General features: G+C 47.0%; 2 protein-coding genes across 2 annotated transcripts; both read left to right on the top strand.

The window, feature by feature from the left end:
- The first annotated feature begins 244 nt into the window (after window positions 1–244).
- Window positions 245–3,494, top strand: LOC123125659 (uncharacterized sugar kinase slr0537). The gene is made up of 5 exons (XM_044546126.1): window positions 245–691; window positions 1,257–1,522; window positions 1,636–1,753; window positions 2,098–2,306; window positions 2,552–3,494. The coding sequence occupies exons 1-5, from the start codon at window positions 350–352 to the stop codon at window positions 3,003–3,005; spliced, it is 1,389 nt and encodes a 462-aa protein (XP_044402061.1). The 5' UTR covers window positions 245–349; the 3' UTR covers window positions 3,006–3,494.
- An 831-nt stretch (window positions 3,495–4,325) lies between these two features.
- Window positions 4,326–6,746, top strand: LOC123125669 (uncharacterized protein At2g38710). Its single transcript, XM_044546139.1, has 5 exons — window positions 4,326–4,616; window positions 5,260–5,379; window positions 5,504–5,618; window positions 5,713–5,806; window positions 6,278–6,746. Exons 1-5 carry the CDS (start codon window positions 4,513–4,515, stop codon window positions 6,487–6,489), a joined length of 645 nt encoding a protein of 214 aa, XP_044402074.1. The 5' UTR covers window positions 4,326–4,512; the 3' UTR covers window positions 6,490–6,746.
- Window positions 6,747–18,657: the final 11,911 nt, after the last annotated feature.

Here is an 18,657-nt window from a genome sequence, read left to right on the forward strand (position 1 = left end):
TAAATTGTACCCCTGTGAGTCAAAAAAATGTTGCAGCTTTGAACTAAGGTCCAAAATAAATTTCACAGTTTTGAACTAAGATTCGGAGTACATATTTTTCTTATAATAGTGTGATGCATTTTTCTCATGCGTTTAGCGAAGATTTCCCAGAAAAGCTAGGAGCACGTGGTAAATCCTTATCCGGTCGGACCCGGCAACATAAACTTGCTTCCGTTTTTACTTTCCCAGCCTGGCCGTGGCCGGCCGCACGAGCTCCACGTCCTCTTCTCCCTCGCCCACACCCTAATCCACTCCATTTCCCTGCTCCGAACACGGCACGGCTCCTCTCCCACTCCCATCCTCCTCTCCAATGGCGCTCGCCTCCACCACCGCCTCCCGCCTCATCAGCCGACGCCTCGTCGCTCCCCTCCCGCCTCCTCCTTCCTCTTCCTGCGCCGCGCCGCGAGGAGGAGCCAGGCCAGGGCCGCGCCGGTTCGCGGTGCGCTGGGAGGGCAGGCCGAGAGCGCTGTTGGGAGGATTCTCGGACGCCGACGAAGATGTCAGCGACGACGAGGACGAGGAGGACGGCCCCGGCGCGCTCAGCGGTGGGCCGCCGCGGCAGCAGCAGGGGTGCGAGGACGTCATCGAGCTCGCCGCCGCTGCCTTCTCCGGGCCCGAGCGCTGGGACGTGCTCGGACTCGGCCAGGCCATGGTGCGCACACTCACCTCTCTGTCTTACAGTTGCTAATTTGCTATCAACCAGTAGCTTCAAGCCTTCAACATAACGTAGGGCATTGACTGGTTAGGACTCTGACAAGATTTTGGTGCTATTTCTACTGTTAATGATTTAACATTTCGACTTGTGCAAGTTTGACGATTGCTTGCTAATGACCTGAGTGTTTCCTCCTATATTTGGCGGTGCCAAACGTGCAACTAACTATCACTACACTGCATTTCTACTATATTGTTTCCTGTAATTGGTAAGTAAATGTGGAATTGAAGGTGGTTTCCTAATGCCAAATTGCAAGAAACATTGACCCCTTCCATGCACCACAAATGCAGAATACACTTTAGCTAGTAATTGGTGTGAATAGTAACTGGTGTCAGGGATTCGTCTCGTGGCCATTTGCTGCTTGTATGTGCGCAATTACAATTTATTTGTCATACGTGTTGGTGGTGTCAAATATGTAATGGACACCAGTACAGACATTCGATCTATTTGGATAAGCTCTTGGGATCAATGGTACTAACTTATGAATGGTTTCTTGCTCAAGTAGGTTGACTTCTCAGGCATGGTGGATGATAAATTCCTCGAGCGACTGGGCATAGAGAAGGGTACTAGAAAGGTCGTTAACCATGAGGAGAGGGGACGGGTCTTGCGTGCCATGGATGGCTGCACCTACAAGGCCGCTGCTGGAGGCTCACTGTCCAACTCGCTCGTGGCTCTAGCAAGGCTTGGTAGTAGTCGGGCCAGCAGCTACCCTGAGCTTAGAATAGCAATGGCTGGCAGTGTGGGCAGTGACCCACTTGGTAGTTTCTATAGGTAAATTCACTAATCAGACAATATCCTGACTGCCTTTGATCTTGTTGTACTATTGCTACCAATAAGGCTTTTGAACATTGTCTGACATCAAACTGTTTGGATCACCCTGCTAGGCAAAAGTTGCATCGTGCGAATGTGCAATTCTTGTCCAAGCCGGTCAAAGATGGGACTACTGGGACTGTGATTGTTCTAACAACTCCAGATGCACAGCGAACTATGCTTGCATACCAGGTTAGTTTCTTCACTAATGGCTTTCCTGTTCTACGATCATTGGTAAACTTGTCCGGGTTACGAAGTATACTTAGACAAAAGTTTATGTGTTCTTTACTCTTTGGATACTTCGGAGTTGTGCCTTCCTGGAAATGTAGCAATTCACTATTTGGCTTCTTAAGAGTGTATCCATATATTTGAATAACTATGCATGGTCTTATTTGAATTATGGATATAGCATTGAGAACATCCATGTCATATCAATTTTTCCTTGGACAAGTACAATTTATTTTATTGGCCATTTATGTAGAGATTCTCCTGGCTCTACCTTGTTCTCTAATGATGCCTTGTAACTTGTCTTGCAGGGTACATCTTCAACTTTGGCTTATGATTCAGACTTGGCAGAGATAGTATCCAAGTCAAATCTACTGATAGTGGAAGGGTACCTATTCGAATTTAGTCATACAATTGAAGCCATCAAGCAGGCATGTGAAGATGCTAAGAAGAATGGTGCACTTATTGCTGTTTCGGCATCAGATGTGTCATGCATCAAGCGTTGCCACAGTGATTTTTGGTGAGACTAGCCTCCGTGCGGAAGATTTCCTGTTACTATGGCACTTGCAATTATCTTGTCCCAGTTGCACACACTCTACAGTCATAAGTCATCTTTCATTTCCGTTCAAGTAACAAGAGGTCTGAGTTATAAATCAGGAATAACTATGCTTTTTTGTGATTGCAAGTGTACATTTGCCCCATATTATGGTAGTATAGTGCTATGTAATTCCCAGCCGTACTAACTCTGGTCCTAAACATTTTCAGGGATATTGTAGGAAACTATGCGGACATATTGTTCGCCAATGCCAACGAAGCAAGGGCGTTCTGCGAGCTAACTTCAGAAGAGAGCACGGTGTCAGCTGCGAGATACTTGAGCCATTCTATTCCTCTAGTATCCGTTACCGATGGTATGCACGGTTCCTACATCGGTGTGAAAGGTGAAGCAATATACATCCCTCCACCGGCATGTATACCTGTGGACACCTGCGGAGCTGGTGATGCATACGCATCAGGAATCCTGTACGGTATCCTCCGGGGTGCGTCAGACTTGAAGGGCATTGGCCTGCTGGCTGCCCAGGTAGCTGCTGTTGTCGTCGGGCAGCAAGGCACACGCCTGAGGGTTAAGGATGCTGACAGATTGGCTGAATCGTTCGAGTTCCACCTTGACAACTTGGAGTTCTGTTCAGATGCTGGAACGGACCAGGTTCCCAACTTATGATATTTCCTCCCCCTCAAGTCCCAAGTCCTCGACAGGCGGCGGCGATGGGAACTACCGAGGGCCGAAAAGGGCCGTGCCCCCTTCTCTAGAAGATCTCTTAAGCGATTGCTTAGTTTTACCACTCAGACTCAGGTTCTATATAAATGCTAAACCAGCACCTCCTTCGAACAGCAAAATGCTAGAAGGGTTCATCAGATTGATGCCCCTTCAACTTCAAGCCCGGCGCGACAGGTCCTAGGCACATTCACTTGTATATAGCATCTCATTCCTTTAGTCCTAGCTCTTTGTCAGGCCTCTCGGCCTCTGTCACCATCCCATTACTTACATTTTTGCACTGCAAGGATGCTACATACTCCGACTTTTGGCCGAGCACATGGGGTATTTTTATGTCGAAGGAGCATGATATCATACGTTTGGCTGTAATGTATAATGCACAGCCGAAAGACAATTGCCGTCTTGGTCTAGAATGTGAATAAACTTCTTTCGGCAGCTCCTGTTGTCCACTGCCCAGAGGGGATATGCTTATCACCAAAACTGTAATGCGGTCGTCCGACTTTGTTGGATGGGGATTCGATGTGGTTGGGTGGAACGTCGCCTTCAGGAGCGAAAGGTATAATATCTCGAGCTATTAGTCAGAGCTGCACTGCAACCAAGTGCAGTTCAGTGACCCAGATTCTCCTCTTTCTTGGTAGCCTATATATATATATGCTACTTGTTCTGCTAGCTTTGTTTCTAGCTTGTTAATTTTTTTGGATGCTGCGTGGCGTGGAGCACACGTATGCTTGCTTGTTTGCAGTGCCATTGCTTGTTTGCCACCTGACTGTAAAATGTTTCCCTATAGATACGTGTCGACCTGCTGAGCCATTGCCTCGAACAGTTGGCGAGAGCTGTAGACTGTAGAGTATATAGCACCATTTGAGGAGCTCCACCCCATGATAAAGAAAAGTTTTACATATCCTTTGTAAAATAATATAAGATCCAGTGATCTATATCCATTTTATCCATTTTCCCGACAAGTATTTTCGGACGGAGGGAGTACCAGCTAGAATTTGTAGCAGAATCAGCAACATTGAAGGCTGACTATCTCTGCGCAAAAATTCAAAGTCTGAAGTAGTGTGATGCATCGTCTTAATGTGGCGAGTTAGTGCGGATCCGGATTAACGTGGCAGAAATTTCATGGGCAGCAGTTTTAATTCTCCTGGGATTCATGATGCGCAAGCAAATACCCGTTACGCTCATGGCCACCCCCAGCGCTTTGCTTGCATAGGCCGTAAATAGCAGCAGCAGCCAGGGGCAGGAGTGACAATTCCTGAAAGGAAAGGAAAACTCCCCACGGAGACGCACGCAGCCCCCTGTCTACTTGACTCGGAATCCAACAGCACGAAACGAACGCACCGCTCGCTTCCGCCTCTCCCCAACCTCCGTACCTTCCCCCCACCACCGCGCCGTCCGGACCCGCCGCCTCGGCTGAAAGACGGCCGGGCCCTCTCGGCGGCGGCGATCGACGATGGTGGTGGCCACGGAGGAAATGGCGGTCTACTGCTTCGACACCCTCGTCGCCCACTACAGCGGCGAGCAGCCGCCGCCGCCCGCCTTCGAGGAGGGCGTCCAGTAAGCCTCCTCCTCCTCCCGGGTCGCGATCGGCCTCTCCCCTCCACGCCGGAAAGGATGGCCTTTTACGGCGGTCGGGCGTGGTTTCCGGTCAATTTCGCCGCGGATTTGGGGGAAGGGCGTGCCTTTTACGGCGGCGAGAGTGGATTTAGGCGTTTATTGGCTTGGATTAATCGAGTGTATCGGCTAATTTCAGATGCAGAGATTATCTTACGTAGAGAAGAGGAAATATTTTAAGAAACACTCCCTCCCTTCACAAATATAAAGATGCTGCAACTTTTTTTTTTGAATCGGATGTATATAGACACGTTTTTAGTGTGTTTGTTCACTCATTTCAGTCCACATGTAGTCCATATTGAAATATTCAAAACATCTTACATTTGTGAATGGAGGGAGTAATATTTTTTGGCCTTAGCTCAAGGGACATAGGATGTTTTTGCATGTTTGGCCTTCCAGCTTTTGGTACTGGTTCCTATCCTGCCATTCGTAAAATGTTGTCAGAGTTCCATCACAATATTGTAGGTTTATTAAGAGTTAATACTGTTTAGCTAATACGGTAGTTTCTGGAAAAACGTGTTAGTGTTATCTGGAAAACATATATGTGCCATGTCTGAGCTCAGTGGGTTAAATCTTGTAACTTCAGCCCACTGTTTGTCACCTGGAAGAAGGCTACCAATGGTTCCGAGCCACGCCTAAGGGGATGCATCGGAACTTTGGAGCCCCGTCAGATTGTAAGCGGCTTCAAGGATTACGCGCTGACCAGGTAACTGTTGTAAGGACATAAGATTTCCATGTGCTTGGTATCAATATTTCCATATGCACTACCAGGCAGTGTTGCACACTATCTATTAGTTGTATCATATGAACTAATAAGATCTCACTTGTAGTGCCCTGAGGGATCGGCGCTTTTCTCCGATACAGTCCAAAGAGCTGCCATATTTGGAATGCACAGTTTCTATATTGACCGAATACGAAACTGCACTCAACCACCTTGATTGGGAGGTTTGCTCCTACATGCTATTAATTGTAATTCCATTGGTGTCTATGGTCTTACAGCCAACATTTGCATCAACGCTATTTTCTTATGAGACTGCAGGTTGGAAAGCATGGTTTAATTATTGAGTTCACCGATCCTGACTATAATGTAAGACGGAGTGGAACTTATTTACCTGAGGTTGCTGCCCATGAAGGTGAGTACTTATCAGCTACATATCCCTCTAAGATCCCTCAGTTCTTAAAACTGCTACACACAGTTACATAATCAGCCCAAAACCCGTTGAAAATTTCTATTGAGTTACAATGCCATTGTGTTGTTGAGAAATTTGGCTCCACATGCCAATGTATTTTGGCTTTGTGTATCTCTATATAGAGTCTGCCATTTATCTAGCAAAATCAACCCTCCAGTCTGTACCCTGTTTAGATATCAAGTACTCATCACAGTTTACTCACTTGCTTGAATGTATAAAGAACCTCAATGCAAGAGAGCCTCAAAGTGCTGGATATGTTAACTAAATGGGATTTCACAATATCACATGTCCATATGGATGAAATAAATAAAATTGAAGAGCACAGGAGAACAAATAAAAGCTTTTAATCAGTACATTCCCATTTTAGTTGCCTCTCTCTCGATATATATAACATAGTCCTGAGATACCTGGCAGGATGGACACAACTAGAGACCATTGACTCGCTCATGAGGAAGGCTGGCTACAATGGCACCATCACTGAGTCTTTGAGGAAGAAAATCCGCGTCACCCGCTACCAGAGTACCCTGTACACAATGCACTATGGTGAATATACTGCATATGTCAAGAAGAACAGAGGTGAAATTAACGGGGCACCCATAGTTAACGGATTCAAACCAGGCCAGTGATTTATCTGTACTGTAGCAGGTAATAACAACTATTTATAATTTGGCTTGGAAGGAATTGGTGTGAGAATTTGTTCAAAAAAAATCAATTCTAGTCATTGATCTGCCATCATGCCATTTCATTCCAAAGAATGTAGAGTGCCATGTCAACGGCCCTCATGTCGTTCTGGGACAAATTAAATGGTGATGGTTATGTATCTGTAAGCCTATGCACTTTGATTACAAATAATTGCATGAAATTAATTGATTTAAGTTGTTCATTCACTGGTTATGATACTGGTAATCTTGTCTTGTTACTTGAGATTTGATCTGGAATGTTAGTCAAAAGCTCAAACATAACAATATTGACAAGAAAAATACAGGATGAACTCACAATCTGATGTTTGTTGTGACCAACTGAAGTGGTACTATGGCAGTGCCCTTCTGTTCCTTTCCACTCTAGACAACTGGAGGCAGGCACCTCACACAAAGAGCAATAACACTGCATGGTGTAGAACAGCAAATTATTTGTACCGGAAAGGAATTTGTTATACTTGGAAGCAACTTTGGATGGGTTGTCAGTGAGGTTACCTTGTGGCAACAGCTCTCGTGTGGAGTCGTATCAAACAGGTAATTCCCACACAAGTGCCTTGGATGCGGGTAATCCCTAAGGGCCACCTAGTTATTTATCATCATGGAGCATATCAGAGATTTTGCCACATTTATATGGATTCAACATCATAGAAGATTTTACAGTTCTTGTCACATAAAATCTGAACCATTTGTACTTAGCAGTACTGTTATTTGTGGAGCTTAATACATCGTTTCTCAGTGCAAGCATGCTCAGATTACTAATACATAGATGTAATATAGCAAGAAGTTTGAAAGCCAGTTCAGAGAGCCTCTTTCGCTACTACGACAACGTAGTCACCGTCTTCATCAAAATCTCTTCCCTCAGGGTTGAGTCTATCCATCTCTGGGAGATGGTCATACCCATCTTCTTCTCCAACACGCTCATCGGCACCATGATCATCATGCTTTATTGGCGACATGACAGGAACAGTAACATCCTCAAAGTATTTAGATTCAGACTTCAGCAGTGGCTTGTCAGGGATGGTTTTCTCCTTGAAGAGTTCATCAGTGCCACTGTTGCGCGTTATTGGCGACAAGTCAGGAATGACGTCCTCCTCAAAGCATCCAGACCCGCATTTCAGCGGCGACATGTCAGGGATGATTTCCTCCTTGATGGGTTCACCCACAGCACCGGCGCCGCCTTCAGTCTCACACTTCTTTGCCGGCGACATGCCAGGATTGACGACTTCCTCGAAGCATTCAGAGTCACACTTCAGCAGCGATATCTCAGGCATGACTTCCTCCTCAGAGAGTTCATGCTCATCAGCACCACTGGTGCCATCTTCAGGTTCACACTTCACCGGCGACATGTCAGGAACGATGTTGGGCAACGGCACGTCGGGGATGGCTTCAGCAGAGACATCATCTGCGCCGTTGCCATCTTCAAGTTCGCTCTTCACCGGGCACATGTCAGCGAAGAGCCCCCCAAAGGGCAATTCGGAATCGGACATCACCAGCAGTGGCTCGCCAGGGATGCTTTTGACATCAGGCTTGGCCTCAAGAGGCCCCATCTGATGGATAGTTGGTTCATCTTCTTCAATCTTCAAAGGGTTATCCAAGCGATCACCAGCGATGCGTCCATGCAGGCCGCCATTACTGTTGGCGCGTCCATCCAAAGTTTCTGCGGAATGCTCCGACCAATCTAATTCCACCTTGACTTTGATCTACAGGCCATGACAGGAAAAATAGAAGATGTTCCCGTGGTTCATGAACTTCACATCACGGTGAATATGGTTAAGAAAACAAACAATTTCCCTGGTGCCTTCCGATTCATATGCAGCTACCGAGTTAACATAACAATTTACTGATCTGAACTCCAACAGAAAATTAACCGGCGAGACATGTACGAGAGCGGTAGAAGATAATGGGAGGAGGAGAGAGTGAGAAAGAACCTACCGGGCCTTTGGCCGCAACGACGACCACGTCGTCGTCATCTGATGCTTTGCGATTCACCTTCTTGGCGAACTCGGCGGGGTCTATCTCGCAGCAGTCGTCGTCCTCCTCGGCGTCGAGCCGCCCCAGTCCGATCTCCAGTATCTTCACCATATCCGCCCTTTGCTGTTTGAGCTTCTCCTTGCTCTGCTCGGTTGAATGGGTGATTACCATACAGGAAAGGTGGAGCCGTTTATATACAGCGGATAGCAATGCCTGATTTATGAGCGCATTGAGAACAGGTTGCGGAAGCCCAAATGGCGCACCGGTGACCGAGGAGCCTCGTGTGGGAATCGAAGGGACTCTGCACCAAGTCATCAATATACCACTCACTAGGCTCTTCCCCATGGAGTGCGAAGTTATGGTGCATGTGTTTAGGGCATCTCCAACAGTCGTAAGGCTGGTCATAGTGGGGAGTAACTTAGACTAGTAACATACATATGTTACTAGTCTATGTTACTACCTTCATAGTGGGTAGTGTCATAGGTGTGGTAACATAGTTGCCTTCATTTATTACTTTGTAGACTCATTATGCATTGGAAACCGCTATGTGATGGTAACATATTATGTTACTCTATTTGCCTCTCTCCTCATTAACTACTTGCCACATCATTATTTTTGCTTATGTGGCATCTATGTTACTATCTATGTTACTCCCACTATGACCAGCCTAAGATAGGTGTTGGTTAATTTGTCATCTAGGACACAGTGATGATGTGGCATGTAATAAATATGGAGAGAGAGCAAAGTTGTATGTAGATTAACCAACAACCTTTGCACAAGCTCCAAGGTAAAATAGAGAGCAATCATATTTATTTTCTCACCATCTATTGGATAGCTTACATACAACCCATTGGAGTAGTTGTATGATAGCTTGTTGGTTGATGACATGGACATTTTACCAACAAGACTAACATACAACCTGTTGAAGATGTCCTTAGAAATTTTAAAAAAGCGAATCAACATGTGGTTGAGTTGGTTAGGTGGATAGTGGTATCCCCAACCCATCAGGGTTCAAATCCGGGTGCTCGCATTATTCCTAGAGTTATTTCAGGATTTCCGGCAATGCGCTTTCAGTGGGAGGAGACGTTCCCGTCGATGACGAGGCGCCTACGGTGACTTCGTAAATCTCAAGATAATATGCCGGAGAACCCCAGCCACCAGTCTACGCCGCTCCGACGTGCTGCTCCATCGCCCTCCCGAGTGCCTGCTCCTGCCAAGGATGCTACCATGGTTTGTAAAGGTGCCGCTGCAGTCTGTCCTCGCGGAGCAGGCTGAGCTGCAAGACTGCCTGATGAGAGTTGAGAGTTTTTTGGCCAGGACTGAGGCGGTTCTTTGCAAGCTCACAATCATGCCAGATGTGTCGTTGGCCGAGCTCCAGGTTGATTCCACGGGCGAGGGTGAAGCAGACCCCTATGCTTGGTTCTCTCATGGTAGGCACACCGCCGAGGTCGTCACTCCAGTGATGCCGATTATGCCTGGGCTGCAGGAGTTATGTGAGGCACCATCTTTGACTTTGTCGATGGTGCTTCTAAAGGAGATGGGCTTGGCGATGCCCATGATGCCGTCACCGCTGATGTTGGCGGCAAGCCCACCATTCGTCGTTGTGCACAGTGAGGGACGTGATTCGCCTCTGTCATGTGAGCAACTGGAGACGCCTGAATCCACCGTGTATGTGGTACCTGTGGCTGATGGTGTTGAGGTGGTCGGTATGTTGGCGCTTGATCCTTTGGAACCCAGCCAATCGCTTGACTTTGTGGATCGTGGAGGTTCTGATGTTTCGGTCACCCAGTCGCACGTGACCGTTGGGCAGGTTTTTGTGCGTGACAAGGTCGATGAGATTCTTTTCGAGTTAGAGATTTACAGCTTGCTCGCACGTTTGGAGAGGGCTAGCCTTGGATCTGGCAAGAAGATCGTGGAGGAGGCTCTCAGGAGCAAGAGCAAGAAGAGTAGCGCCACAAAAAAGGCGTCCGCAGCTGCTTATGGAGGGTCACCAGTCTCTTGGGTTGTCCTTATGGCTTGTCTTGTCTTCGTGGATTTGGTGGTGCATGTGGTCTTCGGCCGAGTTACTCTCGTTGGGGGTTTCTTTGCGATGTAGCAGCGTGGGGGTGGTGATCGTTATGTGCCGGGTATGATTGTCGGGCCGATCATGCGCTTATTGGTTGCATTCTTTGTGAGTAGTCAACATATGATTTGTTTGCATCGGTTTTCGTCCGGTTTTTCGTTCATTAACTGGGCAATTCTCCTCTGCTTAATGAATTTATGAGGCAAATATTTTGACTTTCTTTAAAAAAGACTACTTGCATGCGATAACGGGGTTCACTGAGAAGTGAGTTGGTATTGTCATGATCTTGGTAAGGATAGCCACGTTCTCAGCTTTATTTAATGGAAAGAAATTGCAGGAGTTGAAGCCATCCCGCGGGATCCGTCAGGGAGACCCAATCTCCCCATACTTCTTCCTGATAGCAATAGAGGGTATTCGACATGAACTAGTGTAGGTGGCATCACGTGCATAGGAACAATGATGTGAGTGGCCACACCCACCGGCGAGACAAACAACTGCTTGATGATTGTAGATACTGCATTGATGACTACGTCTGACACCCTTGCTTGGTGGTCCTCCGAGTTGCCCTTGAGCTACAAGTCCGTCGACGACATCACCCCCTCAAAGTTTAGGGAATGACTCACCAGGCCCAAAGGTTCTGACGACATGCCGAAACTTCTCTCCTTATAAAGAGGCAACACCATGTCATCAGAGGGGGAGGCAGTTGCATGTTTCTCCTTTGGCAAATTGGGAAACTTCTTTCGAAATGCCCCACCATACTGCAACATTTTTTTGAAGCTTTTCATATTTTACGGAGTATCTCATACCAGTGGTCACTTCCAACAGGATTGTGGTTGACATGTGGATTGATGGTCAATACATATGCATGTCAAGGTGCTTTGTGACACACGCGCACGCATGCATGCACGCACACGCATGGACACACGCACACACACAAGGTATTTTTGCAATGATAATCTTGTTTTTCTGGGCGACAGTGACAATGGTGCCGAACTACCTTCCCAAAGTCCATCCCCATGTCTTCGAACATGAGATTGCATGGCATCCCTTAGATTTGCGCCCAAATGCGAATGAAGTAGATGCGCACGTGATGTCTTGTGAGTTCACAGGGTTGAGTTGTAGCCTTTTAGAAGTAAGAGTATTGATCTCACATAGAGTTAGGAAATGAATTGCAGGAGTGTGTATCGCGAGAGTTGAAGTGAGCAAGAATGGAAGTAGAGAGAACAAGAGAGTAATGAAGGCATTCTCAATCGCACAACCATGGGTTCAAATAACTAATCCACTTTATGTATTTTTATGTGTGGGCAGAACCAGTACAACTAAGCGCATATTACCGCAAACTCTGTATCACACACACCATCACTATTCCTCCCCTACCGGATAGAGGCAACAATAACTAAGGGTCTCCTTGTCGACACGGCTAAGGAGATCTTCATTACTCCCGGATCCAGGTTCTGCAAGGGAGGGAGGTAGCTTATGTTGTTTGAAAAATCCCTAGGGGTAATAATAAAGTTTTTATTATTCTATTTCCACATTCATAATTGTTTATATTTCTATGTTAGAATTCCATTGATTCTTGAATGTGAGATTAGGAGGAAAACCTAATTGCATGTATAGAAAGGAAACACCAAAAGATCCCTAGTCAGGCCTTTAGACTAGCTCATGTATTGTTGATGGTTCACCTTTCCTAACCATGGGCATAGTTCACGTAACAGAGATGATGACAATAATGAGAACACTCGTGTTAGAGTAACAATGGTGTTGGAATAAGCCAACATATGAAATATAGTGAGGTCACGTCGTCAATATGTTGTTGGTATTTGAAAGTGCGTTAAGTCGACTAGAGGAGGGTGAATAGACGATTTTTACAAATTCGTCACTAAGGAATTTCAGGGTGAGGAAATTCCTAAGTCACGAACAACTAGCAGCGGAATAAGTACTCAGGTATAAGCATAACAAAGCAATAGCATAGTCATCATGATGAAATGAAAGACAGACACATAGTACAGAAAGCGTAAACATAGGATAAGCAGGTTGAAGACAATGTGACTGAAGAAATAGGATTGAGGAAATAGAGAAAGTCTTCAGTCAAAGTCTTCAAACAGTAATGATCAGGTTCATCAACACATGAATGAGGAAATGAAAGGGTTGAGGAAATAGAACTAGTAGGCTTGGTGAAGAAAATGATTTGGTAGACAAGTTCCAACTACTGTGACAGTTGTACGCCTAGTTGGAGCGGCTGAGTATTTAAACTCGAGGACACACATGCCTCACCGTATTCTCCTTGAGCTAAGATCACACAGACCTCGCCCAACACTCGTGGTAAGTCTTCATAGGTGACTTCCAAACCTTCACAGACTCGGTCACTCGGCAATCCACAATTCCTCTTGGATGCTCAGACCATGACGCCTAACCATCTGGAGGATACACAATCCTCAAAGGTAACAAGTGTCGGTTCCACACAGGAACAATCTCTTCAGTGATGCTCAATCACTTTGGGTTTGTAGGTGTTTGGGTTTGGGATTCGGGTTTTCCTCACTTGATGATTTTCGCTCAATGTTCTCGGAGGATGGGATGCTCTCAATTGACAAGTGTCAGTTTCTCTCGGAGCAGCCAACCAGCTAGTGGTTGTAGGGGGCGGCTATTTATAGCATAGGGAGCAGCCCGACATGATAATACATAAATGCCCTTCAATGATATGACCGTTAGGTGATAGGATATTTTGGACAGCTACGCGAAGCACAACAACGGTCGGATTTGAGGTTCAAATTCCTCAGGGCTATCATGTTCCTCACTGTGTAGGCAATCCGCACTAGCGAATTCCTAACTCCTCAGTCAGAACAAATTCCTCAGAGACCAGAAGAACTTCGTCTCTGTCACTGAAGAAATTGACTAAACTGATATGAGATTTCCAATGCTTCACTCGAAAGGATTGGGTAGGTGTAGGATTTTGAGATGAGCATCACTTGGAAATCAGTTTCCTTAGTATTACCTCGACCCCCTTTAACAGCATGGTGTTTCCTATGACTCAAGAAAGAGAAAATGAAACTACGAAAACAAAAGTCTTCATGCTTCATAATCCTCGCATGAATATCCAAGTCTTCAAGGTCACACCAATTTCATCACTTTCAAAGTCTTCAGGAGAACCAAAGTCTTCATCTGAAGACATTCACTTTTAGGGGTCAACTTTCACTGTAAATATCAAACTCCTCATTGACTTATAGAGCATGTGTACACTCACAAACATATTAGTCCCTTAACCTATAAGTCTTCAATACACCAAAATCACTAAGGGGAACTAGATGCACTTACAATCTCCCCCTTTGAAAGGATCGATATGGTTGACTAGAGAGGGGGGGGGGGGTGAATAGGCAACTAACAAATTTTAGACTTTTCTTTAACAATTTAAAACTTGCAATGAAATAGGTTGTCTAGATGTGCAACTACGTGGACAACCTATATGATGCAAATACAATTAGCACACTAGCAAGCAATAGATACAACTCAAGTAAGCTTGCAAAAGTAAAGGCACAAGATAACCAAGAGTGGAGCCAGTGGAGACGAGGATGTGTTACCGAAGTTCCTTCCTTTTAAGGGGAAGTACGTCTCCGTTAGAGCGGTGTGGAGGCACAATGCTCCCCAAGAAGCCACTAGGGCCGCCGTAATCTCCTCACGCCCTCACACAATGTGAGATGTCGTGATTCCACTATTGGTGCCCTTGAAGGCGGCAACCGGACCTTTACAAACAAGATTGGGGCTATCTCCACAACACTTGGAGGCTCCCAACAACACCACGAAGCTTCACCACAATGGAGTATGGCTTCGAGGTGACCTCAACCGTCTAGGGTGCTCAACACCCAAGAGTAACAAGATCCGCTAGGGATAAGTGTGGGGAATCAATTTTCTCTTGGTGGAAGTGTATATCTGGGCCTTCTCAACCAATCCCGAGCAAATCAACAAGTTTGATTGGCTAGGGAGAGAGATCAGGCGAAAATGGAGCTTGGAGCAACAATGGAGCTTTGGGGGAAAGAGGTAGGTCAACTTTGGGGAAGAAGACCCCTTTATATAGTGGGGGAATCAATCCAACTGTTATTCCACTGAGCAGCCCCGCACAGAGCGGTACTACCGCTAGGGAAGGGCGGTACTACCGCTCATACCCAGCGGTACTGCCGTGCTGACAGGGCCTTGACCCCAGGGCGGTACTACCGTGGGGGTAGGCGCGGTACTACCGCCTGGAGCGGTACTACCGCCACTACTACCGCCCTTAGTACCGCAAAACCCGACACAAAAAACTTCATTCTCGAATCGAGGCGGTAGTAGCCCGGAAGCACTGCGGTACTACGGCCGAAGACCCCAAGGGGTACTACCGTTCGGAGAGCGGTACTACCACTTGGAGCGGTACTACCGATGGGGTGCTTTGGCGGTACTACCGCTGTGGATCGCGGTACTACCGCTGGGGCAGAACAAAGCATACTTAGGGGAAAACGGCAGCTCCAATGAAGCGGAAAGAAAACAATGGGTGTGATATGGATGTGTACGTGTTGATTCCACCCTAGTCTTACCAAAGCGGATCCCCTCTTGATAGTACGGTGACTCCTACGAAACTAGTAGACCAACAACGAAATGAAGGAGTTACACTGTCTTGAATAAAACACCGAGGGGAGATAATCGTCTCGTGCCAAAGGATGAATCTCTGAAAGAACTTAACGCACACGATTAGTCCGTACAAGCATTGTCATCAATCACCAAAACATCTTGGGGATAAATATGCCCTTACAATCTCCCCCTTTTTGGTGGATTGATGACAATACGGGATTTGCACAATATGAGAGATATAGAACAAGCGCAAAAACCCCAACGTCCTAAAATGTAGATGTGCTCCCCCTAGATGTGTGCTATCTAGATAAGTGCTTTGGACTGCACGACACACATACTAGGATCAACGCTCCCCCTACATTTTAGAGACCAACCACCTAAGTGGGGTAAAAGAGAGTAGCAAAGATAATTTAACAGGATAAGCATGCAACTCATAAGCTAGATAGTGACATAGATAAAGATACTGGAAAGATAAGGTAGCATATGTCTCACACCATATGACTCGAGCTTAGGTCTCACTGACACAAACCAAACAAAGCAGAAGCGAGGAAAACACAAACACAGAAGACGGAAGACACAAAGCACAAATCCCTAAACTCTCTCCCCCTTTGGCATCGAGACACCAAAAAGGAGAGGGAGTGTTGCTACGGCTCCAGGTGAGAGCAATCGAGGGACACACACATCAGAGCTCAGTGGGATCATCTGCGCCACCATCGTCGGTCTGGAAGTGCTCAGCATCAGAATCGGTCCACGGGCAGTGCTACTGAATCCACTCCTCCTCCTCAGTAAGCTGATCCTTAGATCCACTGATCACAGTAGCACCCATCTGGCATGATCTCCTTGTGGCGACCTCGGGCCTTCTTCTCAGCCACATGAGTCATGTACTGACCGTGAGACTCCATGCAGAACAGCTTCTTCATCTTGATCTTGAGCTTCTTTGCCCACGAGGGCTCTGCCTCAGAGGGCACGTAGTCATCATCATCATCCTCAGCCTCAGCCCCAGTCTCATCCTCGGTCTCCATGGCAGTAGCAGATGACGAAACTCCAGTCCTAGGGGCCTGAGTGCCCCATGTATCCTTCTTCCTCGGATGCTTGATGTCGTGAGAGACCAAGTCTCCAGTCTCCAGCAACACCTGGGGATAGACACGATCCCAGGCCTTCTCAATCAACAGCATGATGAACGGACCATAGATCGGGCACTTGCGCTCAGAGATAGCAGATAACAGCTCAGACCACATCAGATGAGAGATATCCAGGGACTCTCTGGTGTTCTGTCCCTTCTCACACTAACAGAAGAGAAGCATGTCCACGAGATAAGAGTGAACCTGGTCCAGATTCCCGATACGAGGGAAAAAAGTCTCTCTGAAGATACGGTGAAGGATATCCAGATAAGCAGACAACTCATAGGTTTCCTTCTTCGTCTCAGAATTGATCCTCAGAGTGCAGTAGGGCCACAGAGCTTGCTTGTGAGTGGTGTTGGTGCGGCGGTGGGGGCGAAAGCTGACAGAAGGCTCAAGACCAAGATCTTGCACCCCAATCAAATCCATGAAAGCTTTCCACTTGACGGAAAGCAACTTGCCATTAGTCATCCAAGTCAGTGTCCTGTCCTCATCAGTCCCAAGGTGAACCGTGGCATAGAATTGGGCCACAATATTAGCATCATAATCCTTGTTGAATTGCATGATCCCAAGAATGTTCAGTTGAGTGCACATCTAAAGAGCTTCACCAAAGTATTCAGGATCTTTCTCCATATGGTCGGTGTCGATGGAGTGCACGTTGACATAGAGGTTCTTCTTGGCTTTGAGAACATCAAAGTAGATGGCAAACTGGAACCTGTTCCAGAATGGACGGTTGACCAAAGTGGGATCTTGGTCTGCCTCATACGGGTTGCGGCGACGCCTTGCCCAGAACTCCTTGGGCGGCATTTCTGACACGGTTTTGCCTGGATTTGGTTTGACCCCAGGCTTCTTCTGGAGTTGAGGTGGAGGTGGAGCACTAGAGGATCCTCCGGCAGGCTCAGTGGTGCGGTAGCACTTGGATGAGGCACGACCGGGGTTGACACGACGAGCCTGATGCTCAGGAACCTCATCACCTGGAACCACACACAAAAACACGCAAACAACCAGAAAGAACGAGCGTAAGCCACAAAACACGAGCAAAAGGATCACTGAGAGGTAGGAGTATGACGGAAACTGGTAGAGGGGCGGTAGTACCGTGACCCTTCAGTGGTAGTACCGCTCCAAGCGGTAGTACCGCTCTGGAGAGAGCGGTAGTACCGCTCGAGGCGGGGAAACAGCAGTTTCCTACTTCCGTGGTCAGATCCGGTACTACCGTCCTACCAAATTTAGAAATACTCCAACCAAACACTAATCCAAACTGTCTAGAAGCATTCTCCATCCTACTCAAGCCTAGATCTGGCCAAAAATCTAGAGATGCAACTGCTATTGCCCTTAAGAAGCTAGATTGGAAATCTAGACAAAAGGAAACAGGGAACGGGGGCAATACCGGCATCCATGGCAAGAGGACAAGGTGGGGATCGACTCCACCGAAGGAAATGGAGAGGAGCGCCCCGGAGAGGGAGATCCACCGGAGCCCTCCCGCGGCGCCGGTTGCTGAAGAGAGAGGAACGGAGCGAGGGGGCGAGCGAATGGGTATGGGGGAGAAGAAACTCCCCCTGCCCCCGATATAACCCCCTGCCCGCGCCTCACAGCGATAGTACCGCGCTGGAGGGCAGTAGTACCGCTAGGAGCGGTAGTACTGCTCGCCACCAGCGGTAGTACCGCTTCAGCAACCACACGGCTTCTAAACCAACGACTAACGCTCCAAAAAAAACGAAAGCAAGGCCAAGAGAAGGAGAAGACCAACAAGGCAACACACACAAACAACGGACCAAAAACCACTCAAACAAAAACAACCACACGAAACAGAGCGAGCTCTGGCCTCTCTCAGGAGAGGGCGGTGGCCGGAGCCACCTATGTTTGAGTCAATTGGTATGGCACCGCGAAGAATTATCCTTGGGCCCATGACCGAAACTCGTCTTTGAAGCACAAGTACCATAAAAAATGGCTAATGTGAAAGAGTTGATCGATTTATGCATAATGGGGGGAGGGAGAGTTCATTGAGAGAACAACACTCCCCCTATGTCCATGCCTACATCTAAGCTAGACAACAAGTTGAGTGAGGTGGGGTGTGCAAGGGTTCAAGTCACATTGCTTGAATCAATGATATGTAGCTCATGCCTTAACTCGCGAAATCTTGCTTCATCCAAGGGTTTCGTGAAAATATCTGCAAGGTTATCATGAGTGTTGACATATTTGAGCTCGATCTCCCCTCGCCTAATGTGATCCCGGATGAAATGATACCGAATCTCAATATGCTTTGTCTTGAAGTGTTGCACCGGGTTGAGAGAAATCTTGATGGCACTTTTGTTGTCACACCAAAGAGGCACTTTGTCACAAATGACACCG

Source organism: Triticum aestivum, chromosome 1B (assembly GCF_018294505.1).
Source record: "Triticum aestivum cultivar Chinese Spring chromosome 1B, IWGSC CS RefSeq v2.1, whole genome shotgun sequence".
NCBI lineage: Eukaryota > Viridiplantae > Streptophyta > Magnoliopsida > Poales > Poaceae > Triticum > Triticum aestivum.

Coding starts and splice junctions, on each gene's coding strand:
- LOC123125659 (XM_044546126.1), top strand. CDS start 350: ATGGCGCTCGCCTCCACCACCGCCTCCCGCCTCATCAGCCGACGCCTC. Junction 1,523..1,635: donor CCACTTGGTAGTTTCTATAG/GTAAATTCACTA, acceptor TCACCCTGCTAG/GCAAAAGTTGCATCGTGCGA. Junction 1,754..2,097: donor GAACTATGCTTGCATACCAG/GTTAGTTTCTTC, acceptor CTTGTCTTGCAG/GGTACATCTTCAACTTTGGC.
- LOC123125669 (XM_044546139.1), top strand. CDS start 4,513: ATGGTGGTGGCCACGGAGGAAATGGCGGTCTACTGCTTCGACACCCTC. Junction 5,619..5,712: donor TCAACCACCTTGATTGGGAG/GTTTGCTCCTAC, acceptor ATGAGACTGCAG/GTTGGAAAGCATGGTTTAAT. Junction 5,807..6,277: donor TGAGGTTGCTGCCCATGAAG/GTGAGTACTTAT, acceptor GATACCTGGCAG/GATGGACACAACTAGAGACC.